The sequence below is a fragment of the Elephas maximus genome, chromosome 25 (genome assembly GCF_024166365.1).
Source record: "Elephas maximus indicus isolate mEleMax1 chromosome 25, mEleMax1 primary haplotype, whole genome shotgun sequence".
In the NCBI taxonomy this organism is placed as follows: domain Eukaryota; kingdom Metazoa; phylum Chordata; class Mammalia; order Proboscidea; family Elephantidae; genus Elephas; species Elephas maximus.
Window position 1 is genome coordinate 5,003,710 of NC_064843.1, and position 26,003 is coordinate 5,029,712.

Genomic DNA, 26,003 nt, shown 5'->3' on the forward strand with positions numbered 1-26,003 from the left:
TGGTGACACCATCTGCCGTTCCCACCTGGAAGCACCATCCTCACCCTCCATGTGCCCCACTTCCTGGTCTCCTTGTCAGGCTCCTCCACACCTGCCACCTTCAAAAGTAGGAGGCCCCCTGGGATGCTGTCCTCAAACCTCCTCATCCACCAGTCACGAGGTCCTAAAGACCGTGGGGGCAGGGGTGGGTGGGCACAGTCCAGCCTGGGCCTTCCCGAGGAGAAGCCAGGGAAGTGCCTGATGTCCCACAGCGTCTCACACACACTCTGTCATAGAAACCACTGGTCAACCGGGTATCAAGCAGGTGAGGGGGGACAGCAGAGACGTGGCAAGTGCGCTGGGTGGTGCTGGGTGTGAAGTGTGCCTGGGGTGACGCCGTAGAGGGTGCTACCTGCAGGGGAAGAGTCCTGACACACACACACACACACACACACACACACACACACACACACACACACACACACACACACACACACGGGGGTGGGGGGTGGGGTGCCACCTCCTCTTCATGGGGATGGGGCAGGAGAAACGGTTGAAGTGCATTTTCAGCCTGACTTACGGTGAAAAGTTTCCAAGCCCGAGAAAGGAGAGAAAATGTGACCCACAGACGCTTGGAGGATGTAATTAATGCTAAATGCGCTGAATAATTTAATTGGAGTTGTATTTTATGTCCCTGGTCCCTGGCATTTTTAGTGGCGTCTCAATCCGTTTGTCCTTGGCAACAAGAGTGACTCTTGGGTCAGGCTGCCACCTCTGCGGAGCTGCGATAGCTGGTTGTGGGTAGGGTGGCCACTGATGGAGTGGCGCTAGGAGCTCCCCAGCTTCCCGCCGTCCCGCTGTGCCAGCCCTCCAGCCCACTGAGACTCCCCCCTTGGCCCTCCCTTGGGGTGCTCTCTGCTGGTAGAACAGCCTCCCTTCCCTCCCCCCCAGGCTTGTCTGACGGGCTTGAACCCACCTGTCCTAAACTCCTGTCCCGAGGGGTGAGAGTGGGAGACAATTCTAGGATGGAGCCTCTGGTCGATCATTCTGGAATCTTCTCCAGCTCTGATCCAGTTGCTATTGCTGAGAAACGAATCTTCCCAAAGCTGATTTGACTTCGCTCAGTCACATCATCCTCTCTGCCAAAGTCTGTGGGTGGGAATTTGGGAGGGCCTGGCTGCTCCGTCTCAGGCCCCTGCCCACCCTCTCCTCCTGTGTCACAGCATGCACAGGTGCTGAGCCCCCAGGGCGAGTGTCCAGGAGGGCCATGTGGAAGCTGGTGGCTCCTTCTAGCCGGCAGGCCTTGGGAGTCCCCAATCCCAGAAGCAGTCACAGCCCATCCAGATTCCAGGGAAAAGATTTGGGGCCCAGTTTTAAAGCCATCTTGGTGTTCAAAGCAGGGCTGGTCCCTCCCTTCCTCTGTACCCAAATCCCCCCAATACAGCATACAGAGATGCCCAGTCAGTGCTGGGACTGATGGACCCCAGAAGCTCTGCAGCCCAATCTTGGGGACCTGTCCCCAGGTTCCTCTTGATGCTAGGGGCTTCTGCCAGGTAGAAAAGTGGGGAGAACACAGAAAAGTGCAGTACCCTGGTGGGATCTCTGGGCTGCGTTTAGTCAGTGACATCACTGACTAGCCCCTGGGCTGGATGGGCAGGGCTGAGGTACCAATACTCCTTGGGGTAAGTCTTGCTCTGTGGGAGCCTCCAGACCAGGGGAGACTTCTGCCCCGACCATACCACGTGACAGGAGCCCAGAGCTGAGCCCTGAGTGGTGGCAGCCTGGCTGCTGAGGTCCCCACCCTCGGGGGGGCTGGGGGTGCTGGTGGGCCTAGAGACCAGGTCGTCTCTGGGGAGCTCGGCAAGGGCCAGCGTGAGGGGTGAGTGGACCTCCCTCGGTATCTGTGACCCACAGTGGCCACTGGACTTGAAGAAGCAGGCCAAGGGGCTGCAAGGGGCCAAGTCTCCCAGGGTGAGGCTGCCACACAGCACCCCCAACTTCTCTGAAAGTGGGGGTATCTTTTGTATTCCTGAGGCTGGCCCAAGCTTGCCTTTAATTAAAACTCACATCCTTTAATTAAAGACCTGTAACACCTGAAGGACATTCACTGAAATACGATGGGTGATATAGTCATTACCCTGCTGTTAATTACTAATTAATGAAGCTATTTCAATTAATAGCTTCCCAGGACCCCTGAGGGAGCAGGAGATCAGTTGGATGCAGACCCCAAGTTCTCATAAAAAGACCAAACTTAATGGTCTGACTGAGACTAGAAGAATCCCGGCGGCCATGGTCCCCAAACCTTCTGTTGGCCCAGGACAGGAACCATTCCCGAAGACAACCCATCAGACATGGAAGGGACTGGACAGTGGGTAGGAGAGAGATGCTGACGAGGAGTGAGCTACTTGTACCAGGTGGACACTTGAGACTGTGTTGGCATCTCCTGTCTGGAGGGGAGATGGGAGGGTAGAGAGGGTTAGAAACTGGCAAAACGGTCACGAAAGGAGAGACTGGACTCATTAGGGGGAGAGAAAGTGGGAGTATGGAGTAAGGTGTATATAAGCTTATATGTGACAGACTGACTTGATTTGTAAACGTTCACTTAAAGCTCAATAAAAAGTTATTAAAAAAAAAAAAAAAAGCTTCCCAGCGCGCTCCCCCGCTGAGGGGCCCCTTGCTGGGGCAAGTCCCTGAATCAACTACTGTGTGAATATTCATGCCGAGACTCACGCTTCTTCATTACACAAAGTAAAGTCAATGTGTGTTTCCAACATGTGGCCTCCTCCTTCCTGCCTCTCTGGGCGGAGATAAGCCCACAGGTGAAGGGGCTGGACGGGCCTTTCCTGCCGGAGTGTAGTCCCCAGAGGCACCCCAACTAGGGGCACCGCCGAGCATTGTGTCCATCCTAGGGAGACCCCTGGAGACCCACCTGGCTGTGGGGATGACCCACCAAGAAGACTAAGGCACAGAGGCCCTGAGGCAGACAGGCAGGGACCCCCAAGGTGTTAGTGTTCAGCTGAAAGACTGAAGGACAGGGGGAAGCAGCCCTAAGGGATGGAGGTGCCTTTAACACACTAAAACGAATGCTAAGTAGCTGTTAAAGAGCCACTTTAAAAGGACAGAGAAGTATCCAGATGACTAGGAGGGGCTGTGGGGTCAGGTGGTTGGAGGGGGAGCAGGGCCGGGCCCACCAGGGATGGAGGGATATGGCAGCAAGGATAGCAGGCAGGACTCCAGGGCAGATGGTGTGTGCTCAGGGGAACATGCCAGGGGAATGGCCGAAGGCACCTTTTCAGGGGAGACTTGTCATTCTCTCTACATTTTCCCCTATTTTCCAGCGTTTCAAAAATGAATGTGATAACAGCAATTATGTAAAACCTAACTCTGCAAAGCCTGCAGCAACCCAGCCTTCTTCTCCCCCCTCCTCTCTCTTTCCCTCCTCCCCCCTCCTCCCCTCCCTGCCTATACACTTTGGCTCCATCAAGTCAGCTGTTTGTTGAACCGCCTCCTTTGGGGTTTCCCCTCTCACTGTCCCTGGGAAACCATACAGGCCTCTGTGCCCCCTGGGGTCTCTCGTCCCGTCCCGCTGTCTGGGCCCAGCCCCAAGACCAGCTCCTCCTCCTTCTCCTCCCCTTCTTTCTCCTCTTCCTCCTTCTCACTATGGTGACTCAGCCCAGGAAACAGGGGTTGGAGAAGGGGTTCCTGTGGCCAAGAGCCCCAAAATTGGAATGGGCCCGAGGTGCCGCCCACACACATGCACACACATGCACAGCTCCTGAGAGGTCCCCTCGCCCGTACTGGCACCCCTCCACGCAGATGTCCCCCTTACACCCACCCTACACCCTGCCAGGAGCTGCGGTGACTTTCCTCTCCCCTGGCCAGTGCCCTTGCTATCCCCTACTCCCTGAACGTCCTTCCAAGGTGATCTAGAAGCGTGTGAATGCTCTTTCAGTGTGGACACTGAAAGGGCTTTGCCACACGGGAGGGAGGCAAGGTCGAGATCCAGACAAGGAACAGGCAGCCAGGTGGCCTCACGCCCGTCTCCAGGAAGTAGACACAGCCCTGTCTTACAGTGCCCTCTGTAGGCCAGTAGGGGAGAAACAATGGCCTCATCCTCCTGCGATGCCCCTCCACCCCCATGTGGGCAAGAACACGCGCACACACACACACAGGCTTACGTATTCATGCACACACACTCGCACACTGCTTCTCGTACACATTCTCACATACATACACACTGTCATGCATACACACACCCACCGTTCCTCCTATGTGGCACACACACACGTAAACACACTTACATACACAAACTCACACACTAATATGCACACCTTCTCACACCCACACCATATACTCACATGCGCACAATTGCCAACCCTTGCACACACACACGTTCACACATTCTCTATCACACACATGGCTTCAGCCCACCACACCCTCTTCTTTCGGAAAGTAAACAGGCTGCTTGAGGTGGGTGTGGGCCCCTTAGCCAACTTCCAGAGCCAGAACCCAGTCAAGCAGGGGCGGGTCAGGAGCTATAGCTGAACAGTGCCGGAGACAGCAAAAGAGTGAACCAGTGAGTGAGAGAATGAATGAGTGAGTAAGAGAGTGAGTGAGCGAGAGTGAGTGAGTGATGAATAAGTGAGGGAGTGAGTGATGAATAAGTGAGGAAGTGAGTGATGAATAAGTGAGTGAGTGAGAGAGTGAGTGATGAATAAATGATTGAGAGTGAGTGACTGAGCAAGACAGTGAGAGCAAGTGACGCTTAAGTAAGAGAGTGAGCAAGTGAGGGAGTGAGTGAGCAAATGAGAATGAGTGTGAGTGAGTGATGAATAAGTGAGGGAGTGAGTGATGAATAAGTGAGGGAGTGAGGGAGTGAGTGATGAATAAGTGAGTGAGAGAGTAATGAACAAATGATTGAGAGTGAGTGACTGAGCGAGACAGTGAGAGCAAGTGACAAGTAAGAGAGTGAGTGAGCGAATGAGTGTGAGTGAGTGATGAATAAGGGAGCAAATGAGTGAATGAGTAAGACAGTGAGCAAGTGAGTGAGTGATGAATAAGTAAGAGAGGAAGCAAGTGAGTGACTGAGTGAGAAAGTGAGAGTGAGAGCGTGAGTGAATGAGAGCAAGTGCATGAGAGACTGAGTGAGTGGGTGAGTTAGTGAGTGAATGAGTTAGTAAGGGAGTGAGTGAAACAGAGTGAACAAGTGTTTGAATGAGTGAGTGGGTGAGCAGACCCTCTCCCAGCTCTTGCTGGACTGGGGCCATTCCCTCATGGTGACCTTGTTTTATCCCTGGTCAGGTCAAGCAGGGGCAGAGAACCTGTATGATGGTGCAGGGACAGTGTGGAGTTGCCTGTGTAAACCAGGTAAGGGACGTTCCTCTCAGTCTGGCTGTGCCTAGTAAGGGCTCACTACTCACCAATCTCCACCCGCGAGCCACCCCCTTCTGCCCCCAGGACCCTTACACACTCTCCCCCTCTCCCCCACGCCACACAAGCCACCCCAGCCCCAGCATGGGCCTGTCCCAGAAAGCTCAACTCTGACAGTGACCTCCCAGACATCCCACATGGACCCCTGTCTGCTGTACATTCAGCCTCCATTCAGCTATGACATAGAACAGTGACAAGATGTGGACCCCAGGAGGCCTGTGAACACAGCTTTGCCATGACTGAGCGGGTTACCCCGCTCCAGGCCCCTACTGTGGTAGGAAGGACCCGCCCACCTCAGGTGGCCTGCAGAGCCCCTGCCACACCCCCATCTTGGGGGCTCAAAGCAGTGGAGACCCCAGTAGACCGTGGGCTCCCATGGAAAGGGGTGGCTCCTCTTTCACTTTACAGTTGGCCGTGGGTTAAAAAACAAAGATGTTTCTAAAGGCTTTCATTTAAATAGTTTTTTAATAGTCAACATTTAAATAAGGCTTTGCGGACTTTTATAGGTTCTTTACAAACTCATCTTACAAAGTCCACCACTTGCTCATTCATGATCTGGCCTGCTCCTCGGGTTATAGTAACAGGGGTCGATCTGGGGGGCCCCACCCACCATCGGGTCCAGCAGAGGGTAGGGGCAGCGGTCAGGTCTGGCAGGGCTGCCGAGGACGTCCAGACACCCGCCCACTGGACAGCGGGCAAAGCAGTATCCCCATACAGCGTGCCCCCGAGAGTGCACATCTTGGGGTGTCTGGGAGCCCTGGGCTCATGACGGGGGTGGCGGGGAGGATGGGCCCACAGGTCCTGAAAGCGGCTTCTCTGAGGCCTTCGCTGCATTCTCAGAATGCATAGTCAGTACCAAGAACCCACACGGGTGGAGGCAGCCAGGGGTACCCAGAGATGGGCCGGGGCCCTTTCACTGGGGGGAGGGCAACCTGCTCTTGGAAGGAGCAGAAACACGAGGCCCCTCCACGGATGGGCCTTTGTCTAGGGCTGTGGGTCTCAGCCGGGGCAGTTTCCCTCACAGCTGAAGACATTTGTGGTTTTCAGGACTTGGAGTGGGGGCTGCTGGCATTGAGTGGGCAGACATCAGGGATGCTGCTCAGCACCCCACAGTGCACAGGATGGTTCAAGCCAGAGAAGGATCCTCCTGTCAGCATGCCACCATGGGGAGAGTCTGGTCCAGGGGAACAGCAGAGTCGCCTGGGGTGCAGGGGCAGCCTCGCCTGGCCCGGTCCTTGAGGTAATAAGCATATGATCCAAGCAGCACTCCTCTCCCAGGTGGGACCCCCTCCAACGAGGCTTGGTTCTATCTACTGAAACGGGGCCGTGTCTGCAGTGAAGCTGCCGCTGCTAGAGTGTTTGCACCCTGAATCCCAACCTCGTGCAAGGGCAGGATTGCTCCATTGCTGGTGGGGAAACAGGCTTAGAGCGAGGCCAGGCCTGGTCCTGACCCAGTCCTGCTGGACTCGAGGCCCACACACCTGTGACCCATGCCTTCTTGCCTGCACCCCCGTGCTCCCGCATCCAGCATCCCCTTGTCCCGCACCACTGCACCCCTGTGCTCCCACATTGGCTTGCCCTGGGCAGTGGGAGGAACTAGAGGTCTTCATGGGCGGGACTCAGGTCCACCCGCTGGGCCTTTCCAAACACCAGGAAAGTACAAAGCCCCAGGTTGCTGACGACAGCCACCAGGTTGAAGAGAGAGGTCCAGGAGCCTGTGGTCTCGATCAGGTAGCCTCCCAGGTACACGCCCACCACACCTGGACCCAAGAGAGGAAGAGGGCCATGTGGGCCAGTGGAACTCAGGGCATCCAACAGCCTCCTGGCTGCAGGCCACCCCAGAAAGGCCCCATGTGGGCTGTTCTGGGGAGTGCAGCTGGGTGGGGCCCAATGTAAAGCAGCCCCATGGTTTGGAGAGCAGAATTCCTGTGTCCGAGGGACCAGGACAAAGGCGGGTAGCCTCAGACTCAGAGGGTCTCGGGGGGTAGAAGCCCACACTGACCCAGGAATGGTCCCCCTGGTGGGGTCCCTGTGCCTGAGCCCCCACGAGCCCCTGCAAAGAGAAGCCAGGGTGCGGGGCACTGTGGGGCTGGGGCACTGGGACCCTGGCTGTGAGAATGTGATGGGTCAGCCTGGGTCCCTTCCCCACATCCCCGTCTGGGCCACATCCACCGTTGGTAGGCGCGAGCAAACCCCAGTGATCTCCTTTGTGCCCCTGATCTGACATCGTGGACCCCCATCTTAAGGGCACACCCCTCCCACCCCAGACAGGCTGGATGAGCCAGAGGAGTGAAAGAATGCAGTGGGGTGGGGTATAGCAGGGGGCACCCCACCTCTGGGCTCATCTTGGGTAAGCCTGACCCTGCGGGGGACAGGTGTGGAGCCCCCTTACCTGCCAAGGCCCCTGCTGTGTTGGCCACACCTGTGAAGGGGCAGAGAGCAGGAACAGGGGCTGGTCAGTCAAAGAAGGCTGCTGGGACCCTCCGTGCCACCTTCAGGGGTGTCCAGGGTGGGGCTGGGGGCTGGGTGTCCTCACCAAACAGAAAGCCGGCGCATGATGGGGCCAGGTCCTGGATGTTTACAGAGATGCCACTGCAGAAAGATGGAGAGATGTGGAGCATGCCGCAGGCTGCTGCCCCCACCTTCACGGGCTGACCTTCAGCCTCGGACATGGCAGCCAAGAGGCCGGTGGTGGAAGGAGGGCTGGGCGTCTCAGGAAAGCACCCCACCCACTGCCTTACGTGGGGCCTTGGCTTCCTCATCTCCCCTAGAGGACTGCAGCAGGAGCCCCCCACCTCCACTGCCAGGAACACACAGACGGTGGGCAGCGGGGGAAGCATGGTAAACACCCTTTCACTGTTTAGTTCATGAGAAAAGGGACACCAACTGCAGATTCCCCAAACAGCTCCCCGCGGGGTTTCCGTGAAGTGCTGCAGAGCAGACCAGGCAGGGTATAGCAAGGGGCAAAGACTCAGAGGGCAGGACACCCCCTGGGGACCAAAGAGGCCACGTGGCACTGGAGTGCAGAGATTAGTACCTCCTCCCCCGATTCCCGCCCCTCCTGTGGTGAGCAAGTTCTCCCAAGCAGCTGGGCCCACCTTTCCCTCCTGGACTCACTCCCTTGTGGGAGCTGCTACTCACATCCCTGCCCCAGGCCAGGGAGGAGGAGGGAGGCCTAGGGCAGGGGGCCCTCACCTGTGGTTGAAGGTCTGGAGGCCAATGGCGGCTGATGCAAAGACCACGGACTTACAGAAGCTGGAAGTGTGACCCAGACACAGGGCAAAAACGCTGGACAGACCGAGGCCCATGGCCTGTGGGAGAGAGGGTGTGGAGACAGGGACACTCTCCGGCCACCCCACCCTGCCTCTCAGCTGTCTGGGCGCCCTGAACAAGGGCCTGTGTGTCCAGTGGTCTGACCACAGAGAGGGCTGGCCTTTGTCCTCTGTTCTGGGAGTGACCTAAACCCTTAGGATTTCCCGAGTGGTAGGAGTGTCTTTGTCACTTATGTTGGGCTCTTTGGACCCCATCTGATAGTTTATGCTAACGAGGGGACTGGGTTGGCCCCTCGAGCCATCAGCCTCACCTCCTGGGGAAGTGAGGGGCTGGAGACTGCACTCAACCACGTGGGCGATTAATCAGTCATGTCCACGTGGTGAAGCTCCAATTAAAATCTGGACACCGAGGCTTGGCGAGTTTCCTGGCTTGGCAATACTCTGTGTGCATCACACATTGTGGCCAGGGGGAGGTGGCGTGGTCCAGGACCCCTCCTCATTTCATCTGGACCCCTCCTAGATCCCACCCAGCATGTCTCTTTCTTTGGCTGGTTTGTCTGTGTCCTGCTATAACAAATCTGTCATTGCAAGTGTGATGGTTCGTCTTGTGTCGCCATGGCTCGGCTGTGGTGCTCAGCTGCAGGTCAAACACTAGTCTAGATGTTTCTACGAAGTGGTTACATGTGATTAAGTCAGCTGGCCTTAAGTAAAGCAGACCACCCTCCATCAGCTGAAGGCCTTAAGTGCAAAAGAGAGACTTCCTGAGGAAGGATTCTGCCCAGGCTATAAAGAGACATCCTGACAGAATGCCTCTCTCCCCGACAGCCTGACCACTGACTGGCCCGGAACCCTAGACTGCTGGAATTCCTGGCCTCTTGCCTGACCTGCAGATTTTGGATTTGCCAGCCCCCACTATTATGTGAGCCAATACCTCAAAATAAATAAATCTCTCTTTATATATGTGTGTGTGCATGTGTCCTGCTGGTCCTGGGACCCTGGTGGCGCAGTGCTAAGAGCTCAGCTGCTAACCAAAAGGTCAGCAGTTCAAATCTACCAGCTGCTCCATGGAAACCCTAGCGGGCAGTTCTACTCAGTCCTATGAGGTCTCTGTGAGTCAGAATCAACTCAATGGCAATGCGCTACTGGTCCCATTTCTCTAAGGGTTCTGATTACTGAGTATAGCGCTGTCCTGGCTTCTGTGAGTCATCCTAGCACATTATCCACCTGGGGACCCTGGAATTTGCAGCTAGTGTCTGAAGTGAAGGTGTCTTGTGGGGACGATGCCCCAGACTTTGCTGGTCAGATCCGACCCCTGTCCCTCCTGGGCAGAGTCCTCCTGGAAGGCATTGGGATGTGGTGCTCCACGAGGAAGCCCAGCCCCTGGTCAGAGCTAGGGGAGGCCACTGGACATGAGCTCAGGCCCAGAAAGGCGCACAGGGTCCATGTGGGGAGCCCAGAGAAGAGTCTCCAGTCAGCCAGACTGTCCCCAACACCAGCCCCACAGAGTCCTCCCGCTCAATGCTGAGCCAGCCGCCTCTGGGTCTTGGTGCTGGCCCCTCAGAGCGCCTTGGTCCTAGAAACTGCGGGATTTGGAGGCACAGTTCTCAGGTTCAGAAAGAAGCAGGTGAACAGTTTCCTACCTGCATGAACTTCCGCACCATGATAGTCCTGTAACCTAGGGGTGGGGTGAAGGAAGGGGCTCCCGTTAGCCTGTTACTGGCTGGCCCATGGACTGCACCTGGGGCGTGGTCTGGCCAGCACAGCTGCAGGGAGGGAGGCCACACTCCGCCAAGCTTCAAAGCCGGGGTCGGGGATGACGGGGCCTCGGTGCTCAGAACAGGGGTGTCCTGTGCCTTGGCGAAAATGCATGCACGCACACGTGTATGTACGTGTGTGCATATGTGTCACGCACATCTATGCAGCATGCCACACGTGTGCCCTGGGAAATTCCTGAGGCTGCGATCCAAGCAGCAGGCATGGGAAGGCCACATGAACGGACACTCAACAGTCACACCGCAACCCACACTTTCTGTTTCTCCCGATTGTCTGGTTCTCTACGTGAGCGCCTGTCGGTTCACGGTTAGGAGAAAGCACTCACCCACCCTGTGAGAGTGGGGTGTGAGCATGCATGTGGATCTGCACATCTGTGTTTGAGAGGACGTTGCTCTTGTGGGGGAGAGGCTGGACCCCAGGGTGGGTGGTTGCGTTCAGGGACAGGATGCCCCCAACCTGGCCCCATCAGCAGTGTGGGTGACCTGACTGCTGACCCCCAGGGGTCTGTCCTCTGGAACAGCAGCACAGCCACAGCTGGGCTGGGGTCTTCTCACTGCTTGACAACCCCCTGCCCTTTAACAAATGGGGAAACTGAGGCTGGAGCAGCACTCCGAGGCAGGCACTGCCCCCTGCTATGTCCATGCCTGAGGCCTGGGCCGCCTCTGAAGGGAGGGGGTCCCACTCTGTCTCAGCGGGGGCCTCTGGGGGTGTGGACCTCTTCCCGGTGTTGTAGCTGCATTCCTAGGAGGGAGCCACCCTGGGCACCGAAAGGAGGCAAACCAAGGGCTTGGCTCATGGCCCAGCCTGTCCCCATTCCCCTGGCCCTGATTCCTCTCACTTCCCACCCCCTCTCCCTGGGGGCTCACCGTGACTGATGAGGTGATCCGAGAGAAACCCGCTGAACAGACTGGCAGGGATCGCCACCAGCCAGGGCACCACATTGAAGACCCAGCCCTGTGTGGAGGCAGCTCAGAAGGGTCAGTCAGGCCCAGCACCCTGGGAGAGGCCCCACGCCCAATGACACCCATGGGCACGGCTGCCTGTGTCTGCCCCCATCCATGCCTGCCCCCGCCCATGCCTGCCCCCGCCCATGCCTGCCCCCCCCATGCCCACTGCCCTGGGAGAGGCCCCATGCCTGCTGACACCCATGGCCCCGGCTGCCTGTGCCTGCCCCCACTCATGCCTGCCCCCGCCCATGCCTGCCCCCGCCCATACCTGCCGCTGCCCATGCCTGCCTCTACCCATGCCTGCTGCCCTGGGAGAGGCCCCATGCCTCCTGACACCCATAGCCACAGCTGCCTGGGCCTGCCCCTGCCCATGCCCGCTGCCCTGGGAGAGGCCCCATGCCTGCTGACACCCATGGCCACTGCTGCCTGTGCCCACCTCCACCCATGCCTGACCCCACCTATTCCTTCTGCCCTTGGAGAGGTCCCATGCCTGCTGACACCCACAGCCACAGCTGCCTATGTCTGCCCCTGCCCATGCCTGCCCCCACCCATGCCCACTGCCCTGGGGGAGGTCCCATGCCTGCTGACACCCATGGCCACTGCCATGCACACCTGCCAACACCTATGGCACTGCCGCCCACATCCACCACCCATGCCTGCCCCCACCCACGTCCCCTGCCTTGGGAGAGGCCCCATCCCACTCAACAAAGCCACAGCCACAATGGGAGCCATGCAGCGGCCCAAGAATCCCCAAACTGCTTAAGAACAGAGACATGCCCAAGGTGGATGAGGCATCTCCGGCCACGAGCCCGTGCAGGTGCCAACCACCACAGGGTCCCCATGCACTCCACACCAGGCCAGGCACCTCGAAACCTGTCTCCAGCCCCAGCCCAGCCTGTGTGCACCGTGGGGCCAGCAGACCCACCTTGGAGCTGGGGAAGGTCTCTCTGAAGAAGGTCGGCAGCCAGGAGAGCAGGATGAAGAAGGCGCAGGCCGAGGATAGCTGAGAGAGGATGGCCGCCCTGGGGCAGCCAGGCAGCAGATTAGGGCTGGAGGCTCGGCCACAGCAACCCGCCATGGCTGGGATAAGATGGCCGCCCTGGGGCAGGTGGGCGGTGACTCAGGGCCAGGGACCAGTGGGCTTAGGCACTGTGCCCCCTACCCACAACCAGGGTGGCCATGCCAGGAGGTGGGCCAGACCCTCTGTGAGTTGGCCTGGCCATGGGCATGGACCTCTCCCCCGTCCTCCAGCAAGGTGTGGCCCAGTCAGAGAACAGTGCATGCCAGCTCTGGTCAGTCAGCACTGGGGCCCACGCTGGCTCCACTGGGGCCAAATCCCCTGTGCTGCCCCTGCCCCAATGTGGGACTGGCTGGCCTGACTCACCAGACAGCAGGCTTCTGGAAGAGCTGTCTCCAGCGGGCTTTGGTGTGTCTGGACATGGGCGGGCCTTTTGCCAACGCACCCAGGGTCATCACAAGATCTAAGGACAAGTCATGTCAGAGTGGCATCCACTCTGGCCTGGGCAGCAGGCACTCTAGCAGACCAGGATGGAGCGGCCCAGGCCCTGCTGGCTCGCTGAGCCACACTCGCCCTCAATCTGCTCAGCCCCCTGGGCCCACCTCCTCCTGACCAAGCAGCCTCCACCCCGTGGGCAGACCAGGGGTGTCAGCTGTCAGAGGCGAGACCTAGCGAGCACCCCAGCATCCTTCCTGGACCCCGAAGGCCTATCTTGTAGTCCCTCAGTCCCCTGCTCAGCTGCCTCTGCCTGGAGGCTGCCCTCTTTCCTGTGCGGCTACTTTATCTCCAAAGGGAATATTCTGGACCGAATGTGGTGACTGTGAACAGGGCTCAGAGCTTGGCACTCAGGCATTTTTTTCTAAAGCTCTGGAGCTAGTCTGGGAAACCCCAGTGGCATAGTGGTTAAGTGCTACAGCTGCTAACCAAGAGGTTGGCAGTTCGAATCCACCAGGTGCTCTTTGGAAACTCTATGGGGCAGTTCTACTCTGTCCTGTGAGGTCACTATGAATTGGAATCGACTTGACAGCAATGGGCCAATAGGGTAGCTGGTTTGGGGGCAGTGGTGGTCCAGGATGGAATCCTGGCCTTCCACGTGGGAGACCTGGGTTCGATTCCAAGCCAACGCACCTCGTACGCAGCCACTACCCACCCCTCTGTTAGTGGAGGCTTTGCGTGTTGCTGTGATGCTGAACGGGTTTCAGCAGGGCTTCCAGACTAAGACAGGCTAGCAAGAAAAACCTGGTGATCTATGCTAATAGAAACCCTAGGGACCACAGTGGTCTGATCTGTAACTGATCATGGACATGGCTCAGGACCAGGCAGGGTTTTGTTCCATTGTTCATGTGGTCCCTATGAGAGCGGGCTGATCTGACAACAGCCAACAACAGCCCAGCTAGACTAGAGGATTCTTTCTGAAAGGTTACAGAGCCGGCAGCCCCAGGCCCTGCTCTTCCGATGCCCATTGGCCCCTACAGGGGAGGGTCAGCCAGGCCCTAGCCCTCCCAGGGCAGCCCGCCGCCCCGCCCACCCACCTGCTGTTACCTTTTTCGTTCAGCAGGTACCTGTACACGTAATACACCCACAGCAAGGTGAGCCCACCGGAGAAGTAGAAGACACTTGGCCAGCTGTACCGGTCCAGGAGCAGGGAGCCCACACCCCCGGTCACCAGTGTTCTGTAAGGACAGAGCCGTAGGCCACACCTCACTCAGGAGACGCCCTGGAGTCCCCAGCCTGGGGCCCAAGGGCAGCTGCTGGAAGCCCCCGTCTTGCAGATTTGAGGAGGATTTCAGGCATTCGACAAATGACCTTCCCAGGCACAGCCCCTACGGGTGTGCTTGGGCAGGGCCACGTGGGGTGGGCATATTCAGGGGTCTCTTGGCACCCCTCTGTGCCCCTGCCTGGGGGGGCTAACTGCAGGAGGCCCGGTGAAACCCCAACTTCCCGTCAACAGGTGTCTTTTTAATGCAGGTACGTCCTGTTGTTCACCTGGAATTCACATTTAACCTGCATTATTATTATTGGCTAAATCTGGCCACCCCTGCCTGTCCAGGCTGCTCCAGCCACACCCCATGCCCCTATGCCCCCCTGAGCTCTCTCCTCCCTGACCTCACAAGGGTCCTGAGCTCTGGGCATGGGGGTGGGGCATAAGGTATCCATCAGCCTGAGCATGTGTCCACACTGTGAAGTCGCCAAGGGGTGGGTGGACATGCTACCCCACCCCGAGCAAGGCCTCAAACAGAGACATGCCCACATCACGGAGGCCCAGAGCTGTCTGAGGGGTGGGTGCTGGGAAGCGGGCAGAGGAGAATGGCTTCTCCGTGGTAGATAGTCAGCCCGCCAGCTCTCAGCCTGCAGCCCCTCATCTCATCCACCAGCACAGGGGAGCGGAATGAAGGGTCCGCTCCCCCAACCCAAGCATCCAAACCCCCCGTGTCACTGCCAACCGATCCCCGAGGCCGGACATGTGTAAAAAAATGCCACTCTTAGCCCAGGGCAGCAGCAGTGCTTAGGGCCAGCACCTTGGAGGGTGGAACCTCCCTTGCCCATCCCGCCTGGTGGTCCTACTCACCCAACCTGGGAGCCAGTGCCCACGGTGCTATAGGTGAAGGCCCGCTCGCTGTCCCGCACCTTCTGCGACAGCAGGCTGGTCAGGGCTGGGAAGTAGACACCTGCAACAGTAGGTACAGAGGCCATGGCCGGGAGCGGTCACTCGGGGCTCTGGAGAGGACCTCATGGGTCCCCACCCAGTGATGATGACGAGAAGGTAGACGGCTTGAATTTGGACAGTGAATTCGGGCGCCACCAGGCTAAGGAACCGGGTTCACATCCTATGACCAGAAGGCTGCAGGGGCTTTACCACCAATGCCCGCTTCCAGCTGTGCTCCACGGAGCCCTTGCACTGACGTGCGTGCTCACACACACGTACACACACGTGTATATGCACATACATATAACACGTGTGTATGCACACATATAACACGTGCACATACACACACACTCCTACCGCCACCATCACACCCACTTCCAAGTGTGCTTCACAGAACCCTTGCACAGGTGCACACATTCACTGATGTAACACATGTACATGCACACACGTACATACACACACACACAAACACTCCTGCCACACATACAGGCTCCCTGCTGTGCTTCGTGTACATGTGCTCACACATGGGGACACGTAGCTGCATGCACATACATACACACGTGCACACAGAGATACACGGGGCAGCTCTGTCTTTACATGTTGTAGGTATCGAGCTTCCTCCCGGGATTTTGTTTGGAAAAAGGGTTCTGCAGCAACTTTAAAAACTTTGAAAACCACAGTCCATGTCTCCTCTGTTCAAGAGGGAAGAAGAAATCCCTGGGCTGGGAGAGGCTCTGTGAGGGGTTCACCTGGGCCTGCAGCTTCCTCGGGCTACTGGCAATGCAGCCTCGTCCAGTGTGATCCAAGGGCTGCTGTCCCCAGCTGTCAGTTCTCCGCCTTACCTTATCACTGACCATCTTAGCACACTTGGGGGGTGTTTGCCTGGTTAACTCCCGGGCGTTTTTATCACAAACTATTTACTGATATGGTTATGTCCCTGTTCAGGCTAACCTTGCTGCCCCGGAGCCTGAGACAACCAGCGTCAGGGGCACGAGAAGGAGATAGTGAGACAGTAAGAAACCTCTCTTGGAATGAGGTGCAGACAAGCAGAGGCCCTCGGGCACCTGCTGAGGAGAGAGCACAGGGGTGGCCAACGTAAAGGGCACAGTCAATATTGACCATGGGTGTCTACACAGCAACAGAGCAGGGCCGAAGGGAGTGGATGGGAGCGGAAACCCCAAACGCTGACAGTGGGAGCTCAGAGAGCTGGTGATGGGAGTCGCACCACTTCCTCCTTTCTGATTATGTGTGTTTCTACTTTTCTACAGTCACGCTAGGTGTCTTTCATAATAAACAAACAATAGAAGTGTCGACTGTCTGCTTTTAACACAGCCACACAAAGCTCCTTTGTTGCTGTCTGCCTCTCCACCCAGAGGTAGGCTGCTGGGGGGAAGAAGGTGAGCTTTTGTGTATTTGTTTATTTTTTGCTCCAGCATTTGTGCTTTTAAAGTGTGTGGGCAGTGCTTTTGCAAAGAAGCCTGAGCAAGTACGTTTTGTAGATTTTTAAACACCTGCATTGAGTTCTGCATGCTGATTGTGGTGGTGGCTAGACAAACTCGCACACGTGATAGAAATGCCTAGAGCTGTGCACACACACTCACACTCAGCTGTACACAGGATATACACTCTTACACACATGACGCACTCACATGCACGCACTCTCACACATACACACATTTGCACACATGCTCATACACTCACTACATACATATAGTCACACTCACAAGCTCACACTCATACATGCATGTACAGCTGGCAGAATCCGAATTGGCCTGTGGGGGGCACCAGAGTCAGTTCCTGGATGCAGGCCACATCGTGGTCTGTGTGGTGACCACAGGGATGGACCTCTCCACAGCTTCCTGTGAACCTAGTCGTCGCAAAGCAGAGGGTGAAATAAAGCTGCAGCTCCTCCAGTTCTGTGCGTCTGAGGTCTGAAGGGTACCCTCTCAGCGAGCATAGGGAGCGGTCAGCGCCCCCACTTGCCTGGAGGGAGCCTGAGCAGGGCGTGTCAAGGACAAGGAGCGCCCAGGGGCAATCCAAATTGCCTCCCCCCATTTCAAGGTCAACAGACGTGGATAGCAGGAATTCAGCAGAAACACCTTCCCCTTCTTGTCCGACTGCCTCAGTCAGGCACCTTTCGTATTTGTGGCACCTTGGAATGTCATTCTGTGCCTAATCTCGCACTCCCCGGACTTGTGCCCAGGGGCAAGCGCCCCCCTCTGCCCCCCTCACTACACCTCTGAGCCTGAGCCCACGGGGCTGAAACAGAGGGGACCCCGCCTACCCCTGGGGCCAGGCCCCTGCCCATGGGCTATGCTCCTACTCACCCAGAGTGGCCATGCTCACACGGGTGCCACTTGAGCACATCTGTTCCAGCTCAATGGGCCGTGACAGCGGCCAGCTTCCAGGCTGCAGGTGGCGCCAATCACACAGAACCCCCCGGGAAGTGGAGAAACAGCTGAGCTGGGGCCTCAAAAAGGCCCATCCCTACACCCTCGAGAGCAGCGTGACGCCCCTGCCACCAGCTCTCCTGGGCCACCCAGAGCACCCAGGGCCGAGAGCCCCTGCTCTTGGGAAAGATGGACGCCTCCCCTCCTAACAACACACACACATGCAAGAACCCTACTGTCTCACCCTGGGTGGCGGCGCCCCCGGGCCCCGAAGTAGACACTTTGGCAGGGGAGTGGTATCTGACATTAAAACACACTGGTCTTCAAGGTGTTTCTAGAAAACAGGTGAGCCTCAGGTGCCAAGTCTGTGCACAAACCACCCAGCAAGGGTGTGGCAGACCGCAACAGGCACCATTGGCAGGAGACCTTCTAGGCCGAGCCACCCATGATGACAGCCTCTGCCCCACCCACCCAGGGTCGTAAGGACCCTCTGAGCCCCAAAGGCAGGCTGCACTGGGTGCTGACAATGCCTTCTTTGACCAAAGGCCGCCTTGTCCTCTCCACACCTGTGCACACCTGCCCACACCTGCACCAGCCCCTGTCCTATTACTGTGGCTGGTCAGTCACTCATTCCTTCCTTCATTGGGTTGTCCCCTCCTCCACCCTCTGAGTCACTGCCACTGAAGGCCTCCAGTGGGGTGGCACTGTGCCATGCTTAGGGGTGAGCGGAGGATATGGAGCCGTGACTGTGGGGGCGCTGGGACAGGGCCAAACAATAACTACAACCTGCGCGCTGACCATACCAGGGGTCACAGCACCCACCACTGCCTGAGGACTGGCTACATGTGGGCCCAGCAGTCCTGGTGCTGCTGGACACGACACCCTTAACCACAAGTGTGGCCTCTCTCTGGAGACACAGAGGTTCAGGGGTAACGCTGTCAAGGTCGGAAACTCAGTGAGCTAGGAGGGGAGAAGCGGGGGGAAGAGGCCTGGGAGGAGGCCGCCGGACTGCCGGACGTTCAGAAGACAGAGGCCTGGGCTCCAGCTAGCAGGGAGTCCCCAGCCCCTGACAATCATGCAACTCCATGTCATGGGGATGGAGGTATCCTCAGTGTTTGACCAACACGGAAGTGTGAAAATCGGAATCTGAAGTGGGTCCTGTTGGCTGGAATCTGTCATTTGCAGGGCTAACATGTTTGATGACAAAGCTGGGAGCCGGCGGGGCATTCGCTGCATGTGCTTCACTGGTCCTCACTGTGTTGTTCCTGAGAGGGTCTGAGAGTGCCCAGCCACACGTACGAGCATGCACGTGCAAACGTGGACAACAGGCACACAGGTGAACACAATACATGACATGCACGCACACACACAACACATGCACATGCAAACACGTACACACATGTGAGCACAACACACTTGCACACACAAGGAACATACATGAACGTAACACAATGCACACGTGCACACACATGCACATATGAACACTCGGATGAAACACACATGCATGCGCACACATATTCACACATGCACACACACTCCCCTGCTCTATCAGCTCTGGCACCAGAGAGCCCAAGGCAGCAGTGTTGGGCTGGCCACGTCCTCACCTTGGAGCAGACCCGTGAGGATGCGTGAGCAGGTCATGAAGGCCAGGTGGGCACTGCCGAAGTGGGCAAGCAGGGGTGTGGCAGCTGTGATGAAGCCCCAGGCGGAGGCAGACAGCAGGATGACCTTCTCACCTCCGATCCTGGGGAGAGGCAAGCAGAGCAGGTGAGAGGTGAAGCGGGGGCCATGGGGGGTGGCGTGGGGTGTGGGGAGCCAGGAGGGGGAGGGGGACAGTGGGAAGTGGGGCCTGTCTATCCATCCGTCTCTGCATGTCCACTCTGCCACAGAGCCACTTGGCTAGGACACTGGGTGCTCCCTAGGGCTGCCACGTGTGTAGACCCCTCGGTCCCTCCCCAGCTGGCCACTTCCTCCTGACCATATGGGCCCTTTCCTTCCCCTAACTTCTTCCTCTGGTGGGGGCCTCTCCCCAAATTTAGTCACCAATGGCCCTTCCCTAAAGGCCACCTCCTACTCCCAGCCAGCCCATCCTCTCCCTGCCTGATGGGTGTGGGGGAGGAGAGGGATGGGGCAAGGCGTTACCGGTCCCCGAGGTGGCCGCCCACCACCTGCGTCAGGCAGTAGCCCCAGAAGAAGCTGCTCAGCACAACACCAGCCTCCTTCTTGCTCCAGCCGAAGTCCTGGCTCATGGACACGGCGCACACGGGCATGCTCACTCGGGCACAGTACAGCAGGCATGTGCCCAGCAGCAGTGTCCTCGTCCACGCCTGGCACTCGGGCCTGCGGGCACAGGGTGGCAGTCAGGGCTGGTCCCTTCTCCATCATTCCCTGAGCCTGCCCATGGTGCATGTGATGTGGCCACACTGTCAGGAGGAGAGCAAACGGGTGGCCTCCCTGGACACCAGTGGGGCAGCCTCCCAAACGCCCCAAGCACCTCTGGTGACTCCTAGCAGGTGAGGAGGCGCAGACACTGCGGATACTGCCTCCTCAACAGCAGAGGCAGCCCAGCCCAGCGGTTGTCCTTAGGGCAGCCTGCAGACAGTGGACACTGCTCACTGCCAGAATCGGTCGGGGCCAAAGCTGCAGACTGAGGGCATCTGATACTCACATTCTCCAGTACTCCGACCAAGGGTCCAGGTGGGCTGACAGTGTAACCCATGAGGGCAGCCTGCTGGGCAAGTGGGCCCAGAGACCAGAGGAGGCAGGGCCAAGGCAGGTGGAATGTTCCCTCAGAGCCCACCCAAGGCCCCCATGAGAGCTGGCCCAGCAGAGGGCCTGGAAGGTGGAGCTGGAAGGTCACTTCCACGGGCTCTGCTGGTCCTTCAGGAACCCAGGCAGGCATGGGAGAGTGGGGGTCCTGGTGAGGGGCTCCAGGGCTGTACACTGAACTCAGAATCTCTGTAAGGGGAAGCTGTTTCACAATCAATGAGACACGGGAGACATCCTTCATTGCTGAACAGTGGTAATGGGAAGGCCCTTTAGCTAAGTTGTCAGTGGCGCTGGGTTCAAATCCCTCTGCACCTGGGGGTGACCTGGGGAGGGTCCCCACAAGGCCTCCTCCAGCCTCAGGTGGCTGGGGGGGGTCCAGGCAGTGGGGTGCAGCCGCGGTCCACAGGAGGGTGGGGGGGAGGAAGAGGAGGGAGAGAGGGGGATGGAAGGAAGAGGTAAGAATGCAAGAAGAGAGGAGGGGACAGAAGAGAGACAGGGAGGGGGCGCCCCACCCCCAGACCAAGAGCTCAAGCCTCTGACAACCTCATGCCCACTGCCACCCACCGTGGCTGGTGATTGACCCAGAGTTCGTGAAAGCACTGCAGAGAACGTGCTGGCTGTGTAGGACTCGGGTTCCATAGCGTTGCTCAGGGCTGTTCTCACTCTGGGACAACTGCAGGTCCCCGAGGCTTCCTGGGGCCACCTGGTGTGACATGTGGTAGGTCCCTAGTCCTCTCTGGACCTGTCTCCTCCTCTGAGAGTGGGCTCATCCCACAGTGCCCTCTAAGGGCCAGGTTAGTCTGCGAGCGCCTGGAGGACAGTGCCCGTGACCCCATGCCAGGCAGGTAACAAGGAGCCATTGTGACTGGCTTGGAGGGAGGCCTGGCAACAGGGCACTGTCCACCTCCTCCGGCCAGCATGCCCACCCAGGCCCATGCCCACTTTGCAAACCAAAGCTGTACTTTTCCACAGCTGGGTGAGCCAGGCCCAGCCCCAGGCTCAGGCCTTCGAAGGCAATGTCCTGAGGGGATTCTGTCCTCCCTGTGCACGGCCACACCACCAAGAAGGCCCCCAGGCTGCGCCCAATGCCCACACTGCACTCATTCCAGGGAATAGGCCCCCCTTCGGCACACAGGCCTTCTGCCCCCAAGCACTCCCTTCCAGAGGACTGGGGTCTGGAATCTCCCAGAGTGGGTGCTCCTCCAAAGAACGTAACAGCCTAGAGGGTGAACCTTCAGGGAATTATCACATGGGTGAATGTTCTGGTTCCAAACAGCCTGCCTGATGTCCCCCACACTTGTTAGGCCAGGGCCCCCATTTGGGGGTTGGAATCACAGATGCCCAACTGCTGTCGGCTTCGGAGACTAAACCAGCTACTGTGGAGCCAACTCAGCTCACGGCGACCCCATGAGTGTCAGAGCAGAGCTACGCTCCACAGCATTTGCAAGGGAAAATTTTTCAGAAGTAAATCACCAGGCCTTTCTCTAAAGGTGCCTCTGGGTGAACTTGAACTTCCAACCTTTCAGTGAGCAGCCAAGTGTTTTATGCTCTGAAGCACGTGTCCGGGAGCTGAGAGACCCAGGACCCATTTTGGGCCCTGGCAGGACTTGGGGAAGCCCTTCCCTTCCCTGGGCCTGAATTCCCCCATCTGCAGTGACCAGGGTAGACCAGGCCAGGATTCACACTGGGTCTCTTAAACACTCAGGGGTGGAATAGGGATGGGGGAGGGCCCTTCTGTCGCCACCTCTGCCATGCATGGGAGTATCAAGTGAGAGTCCAGTGGAAGAGGGTCCCGTGGGGAATAAAGGCCAGCCCCAAATTCTGCAATGCCAGGGGCCCAGCCTCCTGACCATGTTGCTGGGGCCAGGGGAAGGTGCTCCTCTTGTAAACAGCCCAGTGACCCATCAGTGACTGTCAGGGAGGGCCCCGGCCACCATCCTACTGACGTCCTGGTTATTAAAATCTCAATGAAATGATTCGATGCCCAGAAAACGGGGGTCAGCAGCATGGTGGAGCTGTGGTCCATCCAGGCCTCATTTCTTGCTCCAGGAGGGCCAGCTCTGGCTGTACCCTGGAGGGCCGGTTCTGATTTGGACCCTGGGCAAAATTCCTGGAGGCAGCTCTCAGCCCCCTCCGGGCCTATGGCCCAAACGCTTGTTTTCTTTACAGAATCAAAGCCTCTGAGGCAGTTGTCGGGGCGGGGGGGCAGGTTGCACTTTGGAGGCTAGCCAGCCCTCAGGGGCACTCAGGCAGCCAACAAGGCCCTCACTTCGCACCCGGACAGTGGTCAGGCAGGAAGGGGCCCAGGGCTGGCAAGACCTGGGGAGGCCAGGCCCCGCAGAAGGGACCCTCCCACGCAGGGAGTTCCCACTCCACACCTAGACAGCCGAGACCTGCAGTGAGAATCTGCAGCGGGGAGCGGAGAGAGGCTTCACTTGACCAGTCTTGAACTCTAGCAGTTAGCAGCACTCCAGGAACCAGGGTCTTCGCCCTCCCGCTCCAGTCTGGGTCTGTACCATGAGACCCCAGCCCAAACCTGAGAGAGAGGGCCGCCCTCTGGGGGCCGGAGGCAGCAGCGGCCTCTCCATAGGGTGGATGCCCCAGCTTCTCTCCAAGGCCATTGCTAGGACTTCCTCAGGCCTGTCCAGGATGCGGCTCCTGAGCAAACACGTCCCCTGAGGCCACCAGGGAAACGTAGCAGACACAGTTCGCACCATCCAGTCAAAACAGGTCCACCCAGCTCAGTGTCCACCCTGTGGGAAGCAGAGCTCAGCGTCTGGCAGGCCTGTCCTGGGAGGCCACGCAGGCCCGCCGTGACAGGCCCTCTGCCCTCAGGGTCTGTGCCCAGTGGCCCTGCCACAAACCTCTGGACACGGTGTTTGCACAGATTTGCTTTTTAACTGGCTGATTGCAGAAAGGTAGTGACAGGGTGTGGGACCAAGATTTCAAATGTCCCACAAAACTCCAAAGTCCAAATGTGTCCTCAGCCCTTTAGTGACCCAGTTCCTTTCACCTTTGAATTTTTTGTTGATACCATGCGTTTTCGTTAATGGAAGTGTGCTGAATCACTGAGCGTGTCTAAATTTTTGGAAGGTTGTATGGATTTTTCTTTTTCTTACCCCCTCCTACAAGCCTACCCTTAGTGTCCTTTGGTACATCTGATGTACCATTAATTCTGCCCCATAGCCCCCACCGGGCTCTACACATACACAACAAATAAAAATTTGTTTTTTGTATTTTTGTACCAAAAATTCAGACACTTCACAGAGTGCCCTGCAGAAACGGTAACTGCTAGCGTATGCCCGTTCCTTTGGTTTCAGTCATAACGGCCCCCACGGCCTTGCGGCAGCACGTACATCAGCAGTACACCAGCTTCCCCAATAAACCTTCACAGGCTGAAAGTTCATGGTCACCATTTGCACCACTGGGCACGAAAGGGTTAAGAGAAGCTGTGTTCCTTACACGGAAACGACAGTGTCAGCTGCGGTTCAGGTCTACCCCAGAGCAACCCAGCTCCCCCTCAGGCTTCCCTCCAAGCAGCCCTGGCTGGCCTGGCCCCGGCTGCTCTCTGGGTGAGAGGTGCAGTTAGAAGTAGCCAAGATGGACCCTCCCTCCAGCCTGTTGGAATGGAACCGGGGCCACTTTTCTGACCAGGAGGGGCCTCCTCAGAGGCTACAGGTCAAGAGGCTCCCACGCAATTGTCATCATCACCCACACACAGGTGGTGGAAGGCTTTCCCCACCCCCTCAGCCGAGCCCCATCTACTCGGGACCCCAGCAGGGCTGGGAGACCTGGGGGCCCTTCTCCAAGTCTAGGTTGTGCCTCTTTCAGAAACACCTCGGGAAAGGAGTGAACAAAGCAGCAAAGTTTATGGATCGTTCTGCAGGCCCTAGGGCAGCCCCCTGGGCAGCTTCCGGTGAGCAAGGAGCCAGACTGACCTGCTGGGTGAACACAGGCCAGGCAGACCCACCTGGTGAGCTGCAGGGTGGGGGAGGAAGTGAGCGGAGGGGCCGGTGCCCCCCCATCAGGGTGCTCCAGGGCAGCCACTTCCCTCTAATTGGCACCTTGTGGGGAGGCTCATGAGGCTGGGATTTCAGATACCATTTCTGGGTCCCTGCAGGGTGCACCACGCTGCTCTTCCTATGGGCTTTTTGGCCTTTGACTGCATCTCCCACCCGGACCTCTCCCCTCCTCCCCGCCAGCTTTGCCTCCAGGTGGCCCCAGCATCAGATGTCCTGTCACTTGTTGCCCTCCTAACTAACGAGGCCCTACCTGCAGCCCCTCCCAGCAGCTGAGAGCCCTAGGCCCTGGCTGGGCCAGGAGAAGGCAGCTGGGAAAGGTGCAATTACCCTCCTTTTGCTGGGCAGAGGCTGAGGGCAGGATCCCTGGGCCGGTGGCAGACAGGCCAGGAGTCCCCGGGGGGCCTGATCTTAGGCTCAAGATCCGGCCTGGCCGAGGGCCTGTTCCCACAGGAGAGCAAGGATGAGCCATGGCGTGGGGGCTTTTCTGGGGCTGGGGACCTCTCTCAGGGTGCCCACCAGGCCCTCTCACTGGATGGTTCAGCAACGGGGCACCAGCATTGGCTTCCTGGTGTCTGAGTGTGTCTCACCCCCAGCTGTGAGCACAGTCCCTGACTTGATGCCCTCTTTTTTTTTTTTTGGAGGGGGTGGCCGTGGGAACAGGGCTCTGACAGAAGGGTGTCCTGCCCTGGATGCGGTTGGAGGAGATGTCACTGTGAGTCCCCTGGGAGCCCCTGGGCACAAGCGGTGTGAGAGGCGGTGAGAAGGCCAGGCACCAGGGCCAACACCTCACCAGCCTCCACCATGACCCATGGGGGAGCTGCTGGTGACTGCCCTGGGAGGGAGTCACTGGTGGGCCCATACTCACGCCCAGGGGTGGACCTGCCTGGTGGTGTCAGGTCGGGGACACAAGGGGGTGTGTGCCTGTGCCTGCACCCTGCCTTGCCTCCCAGGGCAATGTCAGGCCTGGAGGATGCCCACCACCTCCAGGGTCCCTGCCTGGGGAGGGCTCAAAGGCTGCCAGGTCATGGAGGGGAGGCAGGGCCCACAGGCAGGGGTCCTGTCTCCTCCTCCCTCTCCCCTGGCAGGGCAGCCCCAGGCTAAGTGCAGGTGGCCCCACTGTGGGAGGTGGAGGGTCCCAGCAGCCACCCTTTCCTTTCCCCCTCTCCCTCCTGCCCCATAGCCGCTGAGCCTGCCCAGACCCCGCAACCCAACGCCCCGAGCCGCCGCCCACCTGGACCACAGGGCGTCCTGGGCCTCGTCCCTGCGGGCCTCGTCCGGGGCCGGCTGCATCGGCGGCGGGCGGGTACCGATCTGGCGACGGGGCTCAGCGAAGCCCACGCGGCAGCGCCCCCGCCCAGGGCCACGTGTCAGTCCCGCGGTGCTTCCGTCCGGCGCTCCCAGGACGTGTCGCCCCCGGACGGCCACCCGGCGAGGGCGGGGCGCGCCACCTCGGGCCCCCGCCCCGCCCGCGCCGCGGAAGTCTGGGGTCGGTCCCGCGCGCCCGCGGCCCTGGCCACACCTCCCGCGCTCCCGGGGGCCAGCCGGCGCCGCGCCCAGGGCGCCCACCCGCCCGACCCAGGAAGTGGCCTCAGGCGCCAGCCTCGGTGGGCGTAGCGCTTCCTCCTGCAGCCGCAGGGTGCGGAGCTTTGGGGCGGACGGCCGGGCCCGCGGAGGGAACCTTGGCCACGACCAGCCGGCACACTCCGGGCAGTGACTATGCGCCGGCCCCCCACCTACAAAACGGGGGGATGCGGTC

The 26,003-nt window shown here is 58.7% G+C and overlaps 1 protein-coding gene across 1 annotated transcript; it reads right to left on the reverse strand.

The window, feature by feature from the left end:
* Positions 1 to 5,885: 5,885 nt before the first annotated feature.
* On the reverse strand, positions 5,886 to 25,712 carry SLC17A9 (solute carrier family 17 member 9). The gene is made up of 13 exons (XM_049869668.1): positions 25,479 to 25,712; positions 19,599 to 19,796; positions 19,061 to 19,200; positions 14,989 to 15,088; positions 13,962 to 14,092; positions 12,786 to 12,882; positions 12,327 to 12,423; positions 11,321 to 11,408; positions 10,322 to 10,356; positions 8,605 to 8,720; positions 7,946 to 8,001; positions 7,802 to 7,831; positions 5,886 to 7,169 (listed from the first exon to the last, which is right to left on the reverse strand). Exons 1-13 carry the CDS (start codon positions 25,535 to 25,537, stop codon positions 7,006 to 7,008), a joined length of 1,311 nt encoding a protein of 436 aa, XP_049725625.1. The 5' UTR covers positions 25,538 to 25,712; the 3' UTR covers positions 5,886 to 7,005.
* Between the last annotated feature and the right edge of the window lie 291 nt (positions 25,713 to 26,003).